Source organism: Rhamphochromis longiceps, linkage group LG10 (assembly GCF_057381845.1).
Source record: "Rhamphochromis longiceps isolate RC_006_pf linkage group LG10, R_longiceps_female_GT1.1, whole genome shotgun sequence".
Lineage (NCBI taxonomy): Eukaryota > Metazoa > Chordata > Actinopteri > Cichliformes > Cichlidae > Rhamphochromis > Rhamphochromis longiceps.
Window position 1 is genome coordinate 6,977,715 of NC_140566.1, and position 16,724 is coordinate 6,994,438.

Genomic DNA, 16,724 nt, shown 5'->3' on the forward strand with positions numbered 1-16,724 from the left:
TTTAAAAATATGCATATAGACCTTAGTGTTATATTACCGTATTAATGCTCGACACGTTTTCAGAGACAAAGCCACAGAGTGCTGATAATATGTATATGATATGAATGTTTCCCATAGCCTGTTATCTATGCTCAAAAACAATATATTATAGCAAAATATAATTTATTGCTACATGTTCAACCCAAACATACAAAATATATACATACAAGGCAACATATATGCTATATTCACACAGTATATATTACAGATATTATGTTGCCACATTTGATCCTGTGTAGACATTCAAACAGTTCATTAGGAACACCTGCAGACATGCTTATTCTTGCTGATGCTGGTCATCCGCCAGTCATATAGCAGCAGTGCTATCTACTATTGTAAATACAGGTCAGGTGCGTTACATATAATGTTCATATAAAACAAAAACATGGCATGACTGATGATGTAAGGGGGGGGGATTAACTTGTCGTCAATTGTTAGACTGAATGGACCTCGACAGTCCAGGTTATGTATCGGTATGGGGAAATGTTTTCCTTTGTCTGACCATGAGCATATGTTTATGAGATCTTCTACTGACCATTACACACAGGAAATCTAACCCTCATGAACATAACAGTGAGTTCAGTGGACTTCGGTAGCTGTAGCAATGTAACAGAATGAAAACAAGGATAAAAGTACAGTAGACAAATGATGTGATGAATAATGTCAACATAATGTAGATACTTTAAGTCGTTTTTTTCAACATCTTGTGGCATTCATGGCACCAAGAACTGATGCTGCTGAAGATCAAAGGTAGGTTCTACCTACCATAAGTAAGCACATATTCCTAACAATAATAAGTGAATGATTGCCCTGTATTCTGCCATGCAAGTGCAGAAAAAAATGGAAAATTGCTGATATCATGAAAACTGTGTTTTCAAGACAGTTATAGCGATGTCTCCTTCGCATCACATTTGGCTAAAGTTTGTGCTGTAGTTTGATGTTGAGAAGTTGTTGCTGTGATCACAGCTGTGTTTTGCACTGAAGTCATCGTCTTTGCTGGTTCTTCAACAACATACTGTGTGAAGGCTGTATTGAAGAGGCCTGTAACAATAAAGAATACCAATAAATATCCCATTTTCTCTTTTAAGATAGGATAAGGCAGTTTTTACAGTGTACTGGGCAAAATGTGTCAATGAAAGCACTCCCTGACCATTAACTGGGATTCAAAATATGTAAAGGTTAATTGGATTTTTGAGTTTGAGTTCCCTAAGTAAGTGAACTTTATCCTCTGGTTGACAAGTGTGCTGTTTCTCTAAGCTGCCAACATGACCCTAGTCATGTTTTAGCAAATGCTACATTTTATAATATTCACATTTAAACAGAAGGTATAATACAGTCATAGATGCGAACAACCATCTAATTAAAAGGTTTTGTACCTCTTCTCCGTTGTGCTTGTGAGGTCTTTTCTTCATGGCTTGATTTAGATTTACTGCTCTCCTCTGATGGATTAGAGTCTTCATTTTCTGTAACAATAAAAACTGTCAAATCTTTTGTAAGATAAATAAAAATACATTTAGATCACAATTCCTGAAAGTACAACACACTTGCTGCAAGAATGTATGATTTTTAGCCAGACTATAGTCAAGTAAAATTATAAATAACAGCAACTTTAGTCTGACATCAAACAGAAAACGTGACCTGCTTACCTCTTTTCCAGGCAATGTGTGCTCTCCTCAGCTTGATAGCAAAAAAAATGACGACCACTAGAAGGCCACAGATCAGGCATGTCACTAGCAAAACCAGCAATGATGAATTTTCTTGGTCTTTTCTATGCATGTTTAAGTCAAAATTCCCTGGAAATAGAGAAAACCCCGAACCTTAAGGATTTTAAAACACATGGTGTTCTCTGTGATTCTCAGAGAAGAGGAACTGTTATTTTAACTATTCAAGCTGAGTGTAAATGTACCTGTTGTGTTACTGTCCATGTTATCAATGGTGATGTTCTCTGTGGTTTCAGGGGAATATGTCCAGCCTTTAAAGGTGTAGTAAAGAAAAGAGGTACAATAATTAACACAGACTCTATGAAGCTACTACAGTCCAGGTCTATTATGTTTTTCAAATGGAACCATTTTTTTGTAGTTTTCCAGAGTAACCAATAGGTGGCATCAAACACACATATTTGAAGAACCTGTTGGGCCTACTGCCTCAATGGTGTCATTGCTTACCCTGTTTGAACACGATAGGACTTTTTTTAAAATTAATTTTTAGTGTTTGTTTTTTTTTTACAGTAATTTTCTGAATATATAAAGCTCAGGTAACATGCGAAAATGGAAGACAAATAACTGTTTTGCACACATTCTGCTTAAATTTTAATATTACACTGAATTTACTGTGTGAGTAAATTCACACATATATAGTGCATTTCTAACCAATTACATGTCAGTAGTGTTCAAGGTTTGAAACACTGAAGACAGAAGACGTAAACTGCTTTTTTTGGAGCATATCTGACGATCAGAGCAGATATGCTCTCGGAACAGTTTTTGTTTGCCCACAGAGCTGCAGCCTCCCAATCAGTGAATACATCTAACATGACAGAGTTTCATATAGCTCAAGCTCTCCATTGCAGGAAACACATCTGGTGTTATATCAACCACAGTAGTGGTTAAGAGACCTTTTAGACACTGTATGTGATCACTCTTGTTTCCACCCCATAGGCTCACAGTTAGTGTAATATGCTAAACACACAATACTAAGCAGTAACAAAGAGATGTATTGTAGGCTAATTTCTCCACTAAAGTTCACTTTCCTTTTTAGCAGATCGAGGGATTTAAGTTTCATTTAAAATATGATGTATGGCATAACTTAAAATGTAAAATGGGGTTTTATTCATTGTGAACTAAATAAAATGTATTTCTTTTTAAAACTTCCATTTCTCCACTACTTTCTTTTGTGTCCCTAAGCTCATCCTAAGGTGTGTTATCTAATATGAAACCTTATGTTTCTTGAAATCCACGGGGCATAAAAAACAAATAAAAATGCAGACAGTTTCCACTCACCACTAGTGCTGAGATGTGGGTCTGTAGGGCCTGTAACAGGGATCTGAGGAGATCTAGTGATAGACATCTCTGGGTCACTGGTGGAAGCCTGCAGACTGGAGGGAACCGTTGAGCTCTCTGATAAGGGCTTGTTCTCATTTCTTGTGGTGGAGTACACTGCTGTTCTATTATGTCTGATCCACATGGTTGTTGTCCCTGGCACTTTTGTTGATCCTTTAACAGTATGTGGACTGACTGTGGATGTGTGGTGGGATCCTTTTGCTGTGACAGAAATTGGACTTGTGTTACTACTGAGTAGAAACAACACTCAGTTCAGAGAAAGTTAAAATTCATGATGTCATGAAAACTATCTGCAAATCACACTTCATTTTTATTAGAATAGAGGAAACTAGATTTTTTTAACAACACAGAATGGGGAAATTACGTGGATTTGCCATTTTTTTTGTTTTTATTTTTGGTCAGACAGTTTCACAGTCTGGTTCTATGGACTGTTTTGTGGCGCAGTTCATGAGTTAAAAACCCCAGTGCTTTCCCTGTTCTGTGACGACACAACTACACAGTCACTGTTCCTCAAATTGAACATTTTATGTAGAAGTTATTCACTGTACACAAGTCATGGATAATAAAATGGATGATTTTACTCTTTTAATGTTTAAAACTGTTGCTATAATGTGGTGGTGTTGAAAAACTAAATGAATGAAATATACTCACAGCCTCGTCTAATTTTTACAAAGTTCATCAGATGTTTTGATTTCAATGCAGGGTGACGAACAAGACACTTCACAGTAACTCTTTTCTCTACTGAGAGAATTTCAATCATCCCAGTGGAGATGTATTTTTTAGCTTCCTGTTGGAATTGGTTACGAGCTGTAAAATGGGATAGATGTCATTAGCATCGATTGCATCAACTTACACCATCACAAATGCAACACTTGATCAAATCAACCCTTTGTAACGGAAACTACTCTTCTGTGGAATTCAAAATAAAATTCAAAATCCCCCTTGTTTAAAGTCTTTTTTTTAAAAAACATTTGAACGTTGTTCAGTCTCATCATAGTAGCAAAGATTCCAGAAAGTGTGGGTCATGCTATCATCATCACATGAGCCCACTCACTGGTTGCTGTCACTAATTTTAATACACCTACAAATGTCTAAATTCCGCAACGTAAGTGTTAACACCCATGTTAACCTAACCCTAACCCATCCATCCACTCTTAACTGCTGTGGTTTTAAGCACAGTAGTTAAGTTTTAGGAAGAATACATTGCATTTATTATCAAAAAGAATCAACCTTTCCTAGTATCAAATAAATTCACTTTTTGTGCTTATTCCTAGTTAACTGCTCTTAATTGAATTGAATTGAGTTCACAATATACATGTAACTTTTTTTATTTTTATCTATGTATAGAAATTAGCAAACATTTGTTTGCCAATTATGTATCATAAAACATTTTATGATACATAAATATGAGTAATCAGCAAGGGAATGATATCAAAATGGCATCCCCTTGTGTAGTCACCTCAATTCAGCTTTTTGGAAAATCCACTGGGAAAAATCCTGATTGAAGGGCAATTTTTCTAACTAACACCTCAAACTATCATTCTCACTTTCTTCCAACTTACCAAGAAATTCTGACCCATCGTCGATTTTCCAAGAAATCTGAGGAGCAAAGTGGTTCCCCACAGCAGTGCATTTTATGACAGTCTTTCCTTCATGCTTTGTTTTTGACATTTTGGGATAACCTTCAAAAGAATCACAAAAGACAAAGTTTTATGAAACAAGATCAACACAGTGGTAATTGTTTTGGTAATTAGTATAACTGTCAAAGTCTGATCCCATCGCTAGTAAAGATGTGAAAAGAAAGTAAAAAGAAAGACGTAAGATAATATTTACCCAACACTGTCACCTCCACTATCTTCTCTGTTATTTGGTCTCCATAATGAGAACATGTGTAATTGCCTCCATCGTTAAATTTGACGCTGGAAACACTGATGGAGAATTTTGACTCAGACAGTGTGTCGATTCTGTAGCGTTTGTCCTTTAAGGCTGGAAACAATTTATTTAAAGTTATTTAATGTTTGCCTTTCACCAAAGGTTGTTTGAATTTTGGCCCAAACATTTGCCACTTTTTAAGTTTTTGTTTTTACATTCATTACTGTGACTGAATATGCCATTTTCACCTTGATTGTGATTGAAGAACATAACAAATCCTTCAGGGTTTTTCCAGTCCACATTGGTCTTGTCAGCATTGGTAACAGGACAGCTTAAGCTGAGGTTCTCACCTTCCATGACCGTCACATGCTGCAATACTGCAAGTGAAACTGCAATAAAATAAAAGGAAGTTTGACGTTGTTAAAGTTTCTTTGAGAACGAAATGTGCATAACACATTTCCTAACATGGTAAAAACAAGTGAGCAACCATCTGCTGAAATTAAAAAGTCAGTGGCACACATACAGATGTCCAAGTTAAGTTTTAAACAGTTCAGTTAAACTTTTCACAGTCTGACTCATCTGCCACCACCTCTGCCACTGGCCTGTCACTGTGTATATATACAGTAGGTGTGTGGAGGAGGTGTGACAGGAAAAAAATGCTGTTCATTGCAGCTACAAAATAAGCAGCCCCCCTGTTATACATCTGATGCATTTCTGTTCTAACAGGAAGTAATGTGGTCAGTGCTTTCAAGGTGAAAGAGAAAGTAGGGCGGGTGTGAGGAAAAAATATATATTTGCTGTAGGTTGTTCATGGGGCCTTTGGGGGCTTTTTCTTTTCTGTGGGTTTCAAATAACACACGGAAAACACATTTGTTGGGGGCACACTGACACCACTGCAGAGGTCATAAAGCTATTTTTGCAGTTTGTGTGCTAGTCATGCCATTACATCAACTGACAACCACCAATATTTGTATTGATGACTTTTCATCAGTACAGTCATTTTTATGTCCCTCAAGGCTTTGGTTGTCTCTGTTTCTTTTTTAATTTTATTTGTATTGCCTGATCAATACAGAAAATGTAATTTCTCAGTAAGTTCTTAATGCTAACTAAAATATATACATTGTATACTGTGTATGTTACGTTGTTTGCTCTTATGCAAAGCTAAAGCCAGTCTCCTTTGTCTATTTTGTCTCATTATAAGGTTTTCATCTGTATCATTCCATTACTGACAACTATTAAAGGGCCAGTCTACATATATACTCTATGTCATAGAAGAAACTGTCCTAAAGAACTTTCATTTTATGTCAGTCATTTAACAGAGTTGAGAAGTTGTGAACTGGTTCAACATACAACCCCAGTTCCAACAATGCCAGGGTACTGTAACATGTAAATAAAACACAATGCAACAATTTGACGCCACAAACCCTCATCTTATTTACAACAGAACAAAAACAATAACATATTAAAACTGAGAAAATCTATCATTTTAATAAAAAAAAAATACAACTCTCTTAAGAGCTGTCCATAAACATAGGAGGACTTAAGGGAGCAGTTACTGGACTTTGGGGGAGGAATGTTATCCTGTTCTTTTATGACAGGATTATAGCTACTCCTGGGACTTCTTTGTTGTATTTTTTGTTTCACGATATGCTACATGTTCTCAACAGGTGAAAGGTCAGGATCCTGGTAGGCCAGTTCACCCAGACCTCCTCCTATCAAGCCAAGCTGTTTTACATGCTTTTAATAGCACTAATGGTGTCTTACCAGATGTGCTACGCATAGAGACTAATGTATTGCACGATAGAGCTTTAACCTGCATTTATGGCAAACACAAACACAGTGATAGGAAGTGTTCCTAAGTAATGTTGCTCCCATCAAATTCAAAATGAGCTTATTATTTTTATGAAATTGTACAAAGTTTCAGTATAAACAATTGATATGTTTTCTATGTTCTACTGTGCATACAATATGGGTTTAGCAGATTTCCAAATTACTGCATTCAGTTTATATTTACAATTTATGCAGCATCCCAACTTTCTAGGTTCAGTTGATGTGAACATGAGCAAACAGAAATCCAAATGCAAATTCCTCTAATGCATAACTAATGAAACAGAGTCTTTTACTGAAAATTGAAGCACTTTCTGTGTGAAATATGAGAGCTTGTAATTGTACCATAATTTTCTCTATATAATAAATCATCTAAATGTAAAAGATCACAAACAACCTCAGAAGGAAGTTGTTTACTCCAAGGCATAGTCATCCTCACTGTGTTCATCTGCTTTTTCCAGTCATGTAGGTTACGATCCTATTTCAGCACTTATCAGATCGAACACTGCCAAAGAGTGTAAAAAGTCAAACACTCACCCTCAATGTACAGCACAAAGACGCTAAGCACAAGTTTTAGTTCCATCTCTGTCACGAAGAAACACACTGACTCTGGTGCACTTCCTCATCACTCATCTATATGTACTCTACTACGGGACCTTCCATGACATCACAGCTCTGTGGTTTCCCCTAACTTTTTGATTTGAGAGATTCTCATGTGACTCCTTACAGTAGAAGTGGAAGCTGACCATGATTGCATTTTATTCCTGTTTGTAGTTTTGCTGCCAAACATGAGTTGAATGTTGAATTTACAACTATCTATCTTGTGGATGGCTGTGGTTCATCAGAGCATGAATGTTACATAGAAAGTGTGAAAATGACATGTTGTAAAAAGTGCTTTGAGTATTTAAATAGAGTAGAAGAGCACTATATAAGGATCAGTCCAGTTACCATTTGTAGTAAAAGACCTGAGACAAAATTATCCTTCCTTATTTTCCAAAATTATGTTAATTCTGGAATTAGTAACTCTGGAAACAGTAGAGATGCTTTATCAACCAAGTAGCCAGCTAGTACCTATCATTAGTAACTGTGGTTTGAACACAGTTACTAAACTTCAGGTTGAATTGCCACTGCAGTTTTAACTCACACATCAACAAGATTAACAACTTGCCACCAATCTGTGGCTTACTAAGAGGAAATGGCTACTTTCTAAAGCAAAAGATGTTTGAGTTGGAAACTTGTGTCAGGTGGGTACCGAGGGGAAAATGAAAGCCATAGCCCTCATGGTTTTATGATGTTTTCCACTGTAGACTCGACACAAACATTTACTGAATTTAGTCAGATCAAAAATGTGGTATTGCAGTAATTAGGTGCCATTACAGTCTCCAGAAGAAAATGGAAGAATAATTTAAAAGCAAATGCAGAAACATACTTGTACTCACTAACTATATATAGAAGTGGAAACAAACCTGTGTGAATTTCTTTTGGGGAGGTTTTACTATGTGTCATATAAGTCAGGTTGCTTAAAATGTTATATCAAGCAGTAACTTAAAACATTTATCACATTCTGTTCACTTGTATGTGAACACAGAAATTAAATGCCTCTTACCCACTCTTAAAAGAACAACAGGAGAGGAATGGTCTTAGGGTCAGTCATCAAGTATGTTAAATCCTGAAAGACAAAAAAGTTAACTGGATAGAACACATAATTTACAAATCATTCACTCTGTAAAACTCAGCATGGGGTTCAGTGTTGCCTAAATATCCTCATTAACTTAACAACAGTGTAGCGACATAGAGGGGTTCACGGTTCACAGTCATACTAGGTTAACTGGTGATTCTAAATTGAATGCAGGTGTAAATACTGTAAATGGGAAATGGACTGGATTTATTTGGGCTCGGAAAAGGGTGGAGTCCCCACTCTGGGTCAGGACACCCTGGAGAGATTATATCTCTCGGGTGGCCTGGGAATGCCTTCTTGTTTCCCCGGACAAGCTGGAGGAAGTGGCTGGGGAGAGGGAGGTCTAGGCTTGTTTGCTTGGGCTACTGCCCCCGCGACCCGGCCCCAGATAATCGGAAGAAGATGGACAAAAGACTTTTTCTTTTGGATGGTAAATGTACTGGTTCTTTTCTACTCTGACCAGACAAAGCGCTTTACACAGCTTGGCTAATTCACTCTTTCACACCCACTGGCACAAGCACTTTTCTCTAAGTGCCTTCTAACATCGACATGCATTCATACTCCAATGGATGCATCTGACAGCAATTTGGGGCTAGTTTCTTGGCCCACAGTATCTTGCCCGAGAACAGGCATGGCAGTAATCAGGCCTGGATGTGGCTAGAGAAATTGAACTCAGGTTTCCAAAGATGTGATGCCCCACAGTTTTTTTTTTTTATGTTATAATGGGGGCGCGCAATCATTTTTTTTTACACAGGGTCATGTAAGTTTGGATTTTTTTCCCCCTTAATAATAAACACCTTCATTTTGAAACTACATTTTGTGTTTATTTGTGTTATCTTTGTCTCATATTTAAATTTGTTTGGTGAGAAACATACAAAAAAATAGGAAATCAGGAAGGTGCCATACACCTTTTCACACCACTGTATATAGAAAAAGCACAGAAAAAAGTGCTTGTTTGAATAGCTGAATTAGGTAAGTTGTATAAAGTAGTGTGCACAGGTGCCCCATTTACCAATAGAGCAGGGTTTTCAGTTATTAAAGCCAGACATGAAACCAGACAGACCTACAAACAAGCAGCAACTAAAGGTGGCCTAGTAGAGTATCTCAAGAGAGGAAATGCAGCAGTCGTTATCTGCCAAAGATCGTTATCTAAGTATCAAGCAGAATCCTTACACTGAAAAAGGTGTTAGTTTGTCCTTTTAATTTGGAGTCACTGAAAATGGAAGACTATTTATAAAAATGCCTGCATTTCCTGAACAGTTAATGCATTACTTTTGTTAAACATATAGAATCAAAGCTTAAAGCGTGTATTTCAATCATATCTTGTCATCAGATCCTGCTGACTTAAGGATGCCTGTAAGTTTTCACATGTCACATATGATTCATTAAATTTGACTGATTTTCTGTTTCTGTATGGGTTTAAACTAATAAAAGATCTATGGTGTGCATATAAATATAAAGTTAAAGTATTTGTATGTTATTAAAATACATTTTTCATTGCAATGAATTGGTGTGATTAAACATAATGTTTGTTGAAAATTGAAAAAGCATTAAAATTTTGCATCATAGAATATTTGCATCGAATTTTTGACAAATACGAATTTTAGAGCATCCAATTTGTCTTTCTTTTTTTTTTATTCCACTATTTCTGTTTCATTTGCATGATCTTCATGTGAGTATGTAACTTTCAACCATGCACAAGAAAAAAAATGTATGGTGTCCACTAGGGGTTTTTGTTTTATGGAAAAAGTAGGATGAGGTGGAGAAACTGTGATGCCCTATCTAATGTAACCTTATTTGTGAGGTCAACTATAATACCTGGTGAACAAGGCAAAAGCAGACAGCAACCACTTTGCATAAGTAGAAACTTCTTCAAGAATACTGGTCCATGTTTTCCAGGAATTTAACATTTAAAATATATATGTTTCACTAGAATTTTACACTGTCAATTTAGAGTTTGTGGTTTTGTCCTTAAATTAAATTGTGCGATTGATCTTTCTGAGTTAAATTCGGTAATCATTTCAAACCATCGACATGTCTATTCGATTCCATTCCTATAAGACTGTTCAAAGAAGTCTTACCAATAATTATTGCTTCAGTCTTGCTTCAGATATGATCGGCCTATCTCTATTAATGGGCCTCAGTGCAGCATTCAGTACTGTTAGCCATAGTATTCTATTACAGAGATTAGACCATGCCATAGACATTAAAGGTAATGCAACACAGTGGTTTAAAACAAATCCATCTTATAGACCCACAAAGCAAACTGGAGCTGGCTTTGTCCTTGTATTTTGTTTTTATTTTTATTTTTATTTTTTTCTCTGTGGGCAGGTGTGCTAGGGGTGGAGCTACTGCAAGTGAGGTGCTCACCTAGCTGTGTGGGATCACTCTCATTAAGATGGCAGCTGGCACAGCAGTTCTCCGCCTGATCACTACAACCTCCATGATAACACTGTCTCATTTTCATGCCTAAACTAGTTTTTCTTTGTGAGTTTTCCAGTCATTTGATCCCCTCAGTTCCTGCATGCATTTTTGGATTTATACAGGAACCACTCAGACACATAGATGCTGTTAGTTCTTTCTTTCTATTGCAATGTTATTCCTGTGATTTCCTTAGAGCACCCACAGCAAAGATTACATATTTTTATATTGGATTAATTTTGCTACTTTCTTTTTAATGCTATTATGCACATTATGCTATCATAAAATCTTGTAATGTAACTTTAGCTTTGTCCCAAAACCTAGACTGCATCCTTCAGAGGCTGCATTTGTAGACCGATTACATCACAGCCAGGCGATGAAGGTTCTCCCAATTCTAAGGCTGCTCCAAACGCGGCTGACAAATGCGTCCTTCATTTCATTTCAATTTGAAGGATGTGTCAGGTGTATCCTTCATGGCCCAACCTTTCCCGGAATTCATAGCTTGGCCCAGCCAATTCCAGTTTCCAACATGGCAGCATCTACTTAGTTTTAATATTATTCTTTCTGGGTCACAAAATAAACTTTCAAGATATTTTCAGCCGAAAATGTAGCTGTGTGAACTTCAAATATCTGCTCGGTTTATCAAGACATCACATATTTGCAAAAGTGCTCCGACATTTTCGGAGACGTATGTTACCCACCAGTTTGAAGTTTTGCGAGATCTCGCAAACATTTTGTGAGATCTCGAATGCATTTTTTTTTCTCCAATGTTCTTTGTGGGGCTCCATACAGAATAGACAAGCCTGCATGAAATCTACTTCATTAAGTAAAAACGATAAAAATCCCTCAGATGGCTCAAATCCAAGAACATCAGACACTTACCTATTCAATTATCCCAGCAATCACCTTAGAGGTGACAATGGCTGTCATTGTTGAAAATTCAAGGAAATCAACAGATTCCCATTGAAATAAATATTCCAAAATGAACTTATATTAGTGTTTGCTGTTAACCCTCTCAGGCTCAAATTAAACTTTTTGTTGCTAATGCACAATCAAGTCCTGCAGTGGTACTTCTGAGTAAAAAAAACTCATAAAACATGTATCTGAGGTAATCAGGTTGTTAGTTTTTAACTGTTGCAAATCTGCAACGCCTGCCTCGAGAGGGTTAAAACAGAAAATAGAAATAAAAAATCTAACACTACTACTTACAGAATTTTTCCAATATGGAATGGCTTGTTTGCATTAAAGGCCTTTATCAGCCCCTGCTGGAATAATACATCTTGTGAGCTTTTTAACTGTGTCAGAACATTCCTGTCCAAAGGGGCAGCAGTTGGAATTGATCTTGGGACCACCTACTTCTGTGCTGGTGTATTCCAACATGGCAGAGTTGAAATCCTTGACAATGATCAGAGCAACAAGACTACATACAGCTATGTGGCCTTTACAGATACTGAGAGGCTGATTGAAGATGGTCTTTGGTAAGGTCACATCAAGGTGGATTTATATGGATTTTGAATTATTAATTCTTCCAAATGACAAAGATGAAGGAGATTGCTATCCAGAGTACATCAAAGTGTCTACTTAAAACAGTTTTTTCTCTTTTTTTTTAAGTCTGTGTCAATTGCTGTAATGTTGTGCACAATACCTGAATACTGTAAGGACTCTCAACGTCAAGCAACAAAAGATGATGGAACTATGTTTGACCTAAATGTTTAGAGAACAATGGCTGTGTCCCAATTCAGGGTCTGCACGCTTGAAGTACGCATTTTAAGTGCGGTTACGTCACCGCCACGTGACGACGGCTGTCCCAATTCGAAGTGTACTTCAAATGCATACTTCAAATGCATACTCCAAATGCGCCGTCGATTTCCCCAAATATCAAGCGTGGTCCGGTGCACGCTTCATGGTCCCATATATCCCACAATTCATAGCGCGGCGATGGGTGTGGATAATTTTGCCGCAAAATACAGCAGAAGGGAGCGGCCGAAGAGGTTTTTCTTGTTTTTTTTTTCTAAACTTTATTGAAATTATAAAGCGAACAGTCAGTCATTCCAGTTCAGTTTGTACAGTAGACATACAAGGCAAATAAGAGTAACAATATACAGTACAATGAAATAAGAAGGATAAATAAATAAAGGATAGAAAAGAAAAAAAGAGGGGAGGAATGTGACAGACTTCATAACAACTTTGTACTTGAAAGTTGTGACAGCTCATTCGTTAAACATTTCTGAATGAATTTCAATCAATGATAAACCTTTTATATTGGAAGTTAATTTAAGAGAATTTAAGTAATATTCAATTTCAATCAAAAACAAATTAAATGATGGGGTTGAGTTTTGAAACTGACATGTATGTGGAATTTCCCTAATAAGATGGAGCGGCCGAAGAGTGAACTGTCAAAAGTACTGAACATGACGTCACCCATTTATGTGCGAATGCTTAATAATTAAAGTCAGTCATATATCCACAAACACAACAAGCTGAAAGTCAGTGACTCTACATATATATATATATATATATATATATATATATATATATATATATATATATATATATATATATATATATATATATCATAATAATCTGACAATACTATAATATTGGCCATATTATATTTACATTGCCACAGTGAGTTGACTTTAGTCTCATGAACAACATTAACTAATTGTTATTTACTAACTAATCTTAAATGACTGTTCAGCACAGAAATGAAGCCCAACAATCATGTTTTACAGTCCCGTGGTCTCAGCCTCAGATACTCAACTAAAGTGATGTCATGACAAAAATGAATGACCAACAAAACATTTTTCTCCTTCATTTCTGTCAAACAAAGCTGTATGTAACGTGTCTCGCGGTTCGTATCATGGTTGCTAGGCAACCTGAACAGCGCGACGAAGCGTCCCATTTCACAGGCCTCTCACTTCCGCACTTCTCGTACTTATAGTACGCACCGTACGTAGTACGTGTAGTGCGCGTACTTCAAGCGTGCAGTCTCTTACTTGGGAAACAGCCAGTGTCTGTAAGTTCAGTCTGTGTTATGTTTCCTGTTTTACTTTGAAAGACCGTGTCTCATGTAAATGCGTCTGGTTTTGCTTCCTTTGTCTCGTTAGGCCTGATTTGCCCCAGCTGTTTTTCCCTCCTGTTGCCCATTCCCTGATTGCTCCCTCTATGTATTTAAGCCCTGTGTTTCAGTTTGTTGGTGTTGTGCTCTACCCTCATCTTCCTGTGTGTTCTGGCTGCATAAGCTTATTTTGTATTCCTAGTTTTGTTTCCCTTTTGAATTCAGCATTAAAGCTGTTTTGAGTTCACATTTCGTTTCCGTGAGTCTACATTTTGGGTCCACCATTCCTGCCTGCACACAGCCGTCACATGACAGAAGATCACAACCAGAACATGGACCCCGCAAACCTTTTCACTTCGGAGTCAGGCGCTGAGATGGAAAGGCTGGTTAAATTGCTGGACCGCATATCCCAGTCCGACAGCCTACGGGCTATGTCTGTGGGACTGAGCACAGTGGAAACAATGGTGAAAACCAGCTCCCGGCTTCAGCAGTTTGCTTCGGATGCCAATCTGGGCAGCACCATCACTGCATGGAGGGAGTAGGTCAGGGCACGTGAGCTTGCCCTCTCTCACCACGCCAATGCAGCAGCGGTCTGAGCTCGCTGTAAAGCAGCTTCCGCAGTGGTCACCACAACGGGACAGTTTCCGCACCGCTGCCACGGACTTCCTCTCCCTCCCCACGCCAGTGGGGATCTCGTTCGCCTGGCTTTTTCCTAGCGGCTATGTGGTCGGAGGATCAGGAGGAGGTCTCCATTTCTTCACTGGTTCCTGTTCCTTCATCCCGTAGGAAACGGCGCAGGCGCCATCGTCACTCCTCTCCTCATTCATCTGTTCTGCAACCTGGTCCTGCTGGAGGACCCGAGGGGCCCGTCCATCCATCTGTTCCTGCTGGGGGTTCTGGAGAACCGCTCCAGCTGTCTTCCGTCTCCGCTGGAGGACCCGAGGGGCCCGTTCAGCCACCTGTTCCTGCTGGAGAGTCCGAGGGCCCCGTCCGGCCTTGGTCTGTTGTTCCTGCTGGGGGTTCTGGACTACTCCAGCCGTCTCCTGTCTCCACTGGAGGGTCCGAGAGACCTGTATAGCCTTTGTCGCCTGCAGCGCCACCATTTGCGGCTTCCACGCCGTCGCCTGCAGCGCCACCATCTGTTTCGTTGCCTGCGGTTGCCATGCTGCCATCTGGTCCTGCTTCGTCTCTGCCTGAGGCCTTTGCACGGGCTGGTTTCACTTTGTCTACGCCGGAGGTCTCCGCACCGTCTGTCCCCGCACCGTCTGTCCCTGCTCGTCCTCGCCCTGTCTGGCCACTTTCCAGGCCGTTGGCTGGACATCATCGCTGTCGCGGCCAGCTGTGTCGCCGCCGCTGCTCTCTGCATGGCCGGCCTCCGGACCTCCTTCGCTTGCCTCGCTGCCGTTGCTTTTCGCACGGTCGGCTTCCTGAACTGCCCAGGTTTGGACTTTTGTGCTGTCAACCTCCAGGCTGGCCCCTGAATTTTTTTGGAACTGTTTTCCTGACCGCCTGCACCTTTTGGCAACCTTTTCTTGTTTGGTTGTTTAGAGTTGTTTTCTGGGCTCCAGTATTTGCTGTTTTTGATTTATAGCACCTTGTGTTTAATTTGTTTAGTTTCCGTGAGTCTGCATTTTGGGTCCACCATTTCTGCCTGCACACAGCCATCACATGACACTCGGCAGATGGAAATGGGGTAAACTAAAACAGTAAAGTTATCTTCAAATAAATATTTCTGCCAATATTAGTAGTTCTCATCATGTTGCTTAGTGTTCATGGGGTATTCTTTCTCATAAGCTTAATTCCAATTACTAACTTAATGTTGTAAGATTGGCATGCAACGTAATAATGACAGCTTTGACTGGGAGCTGCAATCATAGAGAAACTTGCATATGTTAGTTTGGGAAGGGTGGATGGAGTGGGGATGGAGAGAGGAGGTCCAGCCTTTATTTTCCAAAACCAAACCTGACTGTTTCAAACTGACAGCGTGAGGTGTTCTGCAGTAAACTGGACTGACAAAAAGACTTGAGGCCCTGGCACACTTTCTTGTAAGTTAAATGTGTGTTTGTAAGCTAATCAGTTGTTAACATTCCTAGCTAGCTAAGAATGATCAGGGAAAGCCATGTTTGGCAGCTATACCGTGCACATGAATGGATTTACCTTGACTAAAGAAATCACTCTGAGGTTGTATGTTCATTAAAGTCAGTGATGTAGTTTGGACATTAGAAGTGAGAATTAGAGCCAATAGCAGATGGAAATGCACTGTTATTTATATATAGTCCTTTGACTTTTTACACCACTTTATTCTGAATGCAGGGTCAACTTAGAGTTCAGTATCTTGGCCAGGTCATTGTGGATGATTGGGGTCCTGAACACTTCAGGGAGAGCAGTGTTTACATCCATCACACCTCCAGCAGGACTGGAGGTGTGGGGACATTGTACATGGATAGCAACTGAAAGTTCTTTCCTCCAGTGGCACTGAGGGTAAAGAGCTGATGTAAAACCTGTGATGCAGTGGGTAAGACTGTCAATGTCCTCCCCATGTGGACTGCAGTCTGTGGTTTCAAAGGGGTTCTTTAGCCTCTGTTTGGAGGGGGTGGCCCAAGATAAGATTCATGCTGAGTTTCTCAAGTCTTTGGATGTTGTGGGGGTACAGGGTGCGCCAAGGTACTGGAGGAGAGTGTTAGCATTCTAAAAATGTTTTGTTGGTGGTAGATACTATGAGGAAAGGGCTCACTGATTTGATTATCAGGTTGTTCATTTTTGTCTTTTG

The 16,724-nt window shown here is 38.9% G+C and overlaps 1 protein-coding gene across 3 annotated transcripts; it reads right to left on the reverse strand.

Moving 5' to 3' along the window:
- Nucleotides 1-173: 173 nt before the first annotated feature.
- crtam (cytotoxic and regulatory T cell molecule) lies at nt 174-9,166 on the reverse strand. 3 transcript variants are annotated; one of them, XM_085419536.1, is made up of 10 exons: nt 8,401-9,166; nt 5,216-5,356; nt 4,929-5,081; nt 4,658-4,777; nt 3,747-3,902; nt 3,036-3,296; nt 1,946-2,011; nt 1,686-1,832; nt 1,416-1,502; nt 174-1,080 (listed from the first exon to the last, which is right to left on the reverse strand). In XM_085419536.1, the coding sequence occupies exons 2-10, from the start codon at nt 5,322-5,324 to the stop codon at nt 923-925; spliced, it is 1,257 nt and encodes a 418-aa protein (XP_085275662.1). In that variant the 5' UTR covers nt 5,325-5,356; nt 8,401-9,166; the 3' UTR covers nt 174-922. The 3 variants fall into 3 exon arrangements, with proteins under 3 accessions (XP_085275662.1, XP_085275661.1, XP_085275660.1); XM_085419535.1 differs by lacking the exon at nt 8,401-9,166 and adding an exon at nt 7,332-7,392 and having other exon boundaries at nt 1,686-1,742; XM_085419534.1 differs by lacking the exon at nt 8,401-9,166 and adding an exon at nt 7,332-7,390.
- Nucleotides 9,167-16,724: the final 7,558 nt, after the last annotated feature.

Coding starts and splice junctions, on each gene's coding strand:
- crtam (XM_085419534.1), bottom strand. CDS start 7,377: ATGGAACTAAAACTTGTGCTTAGCGTCTTTGTGCTGTACATTGAGG. Junction 1,833..1,945: donor CATGGACAGTAACACAACAG/GTACATTTACAC, acceptor CTCTATTTCCAG/GGAATTTTGACTTAAACATG. Junction 1,081..1,415: donor ACAAGCACAACGGAGAAGAG/GTACAAAACCTT, acceptor TTATTGTTACAG/GCCTCTTCAATACAGCCTTC.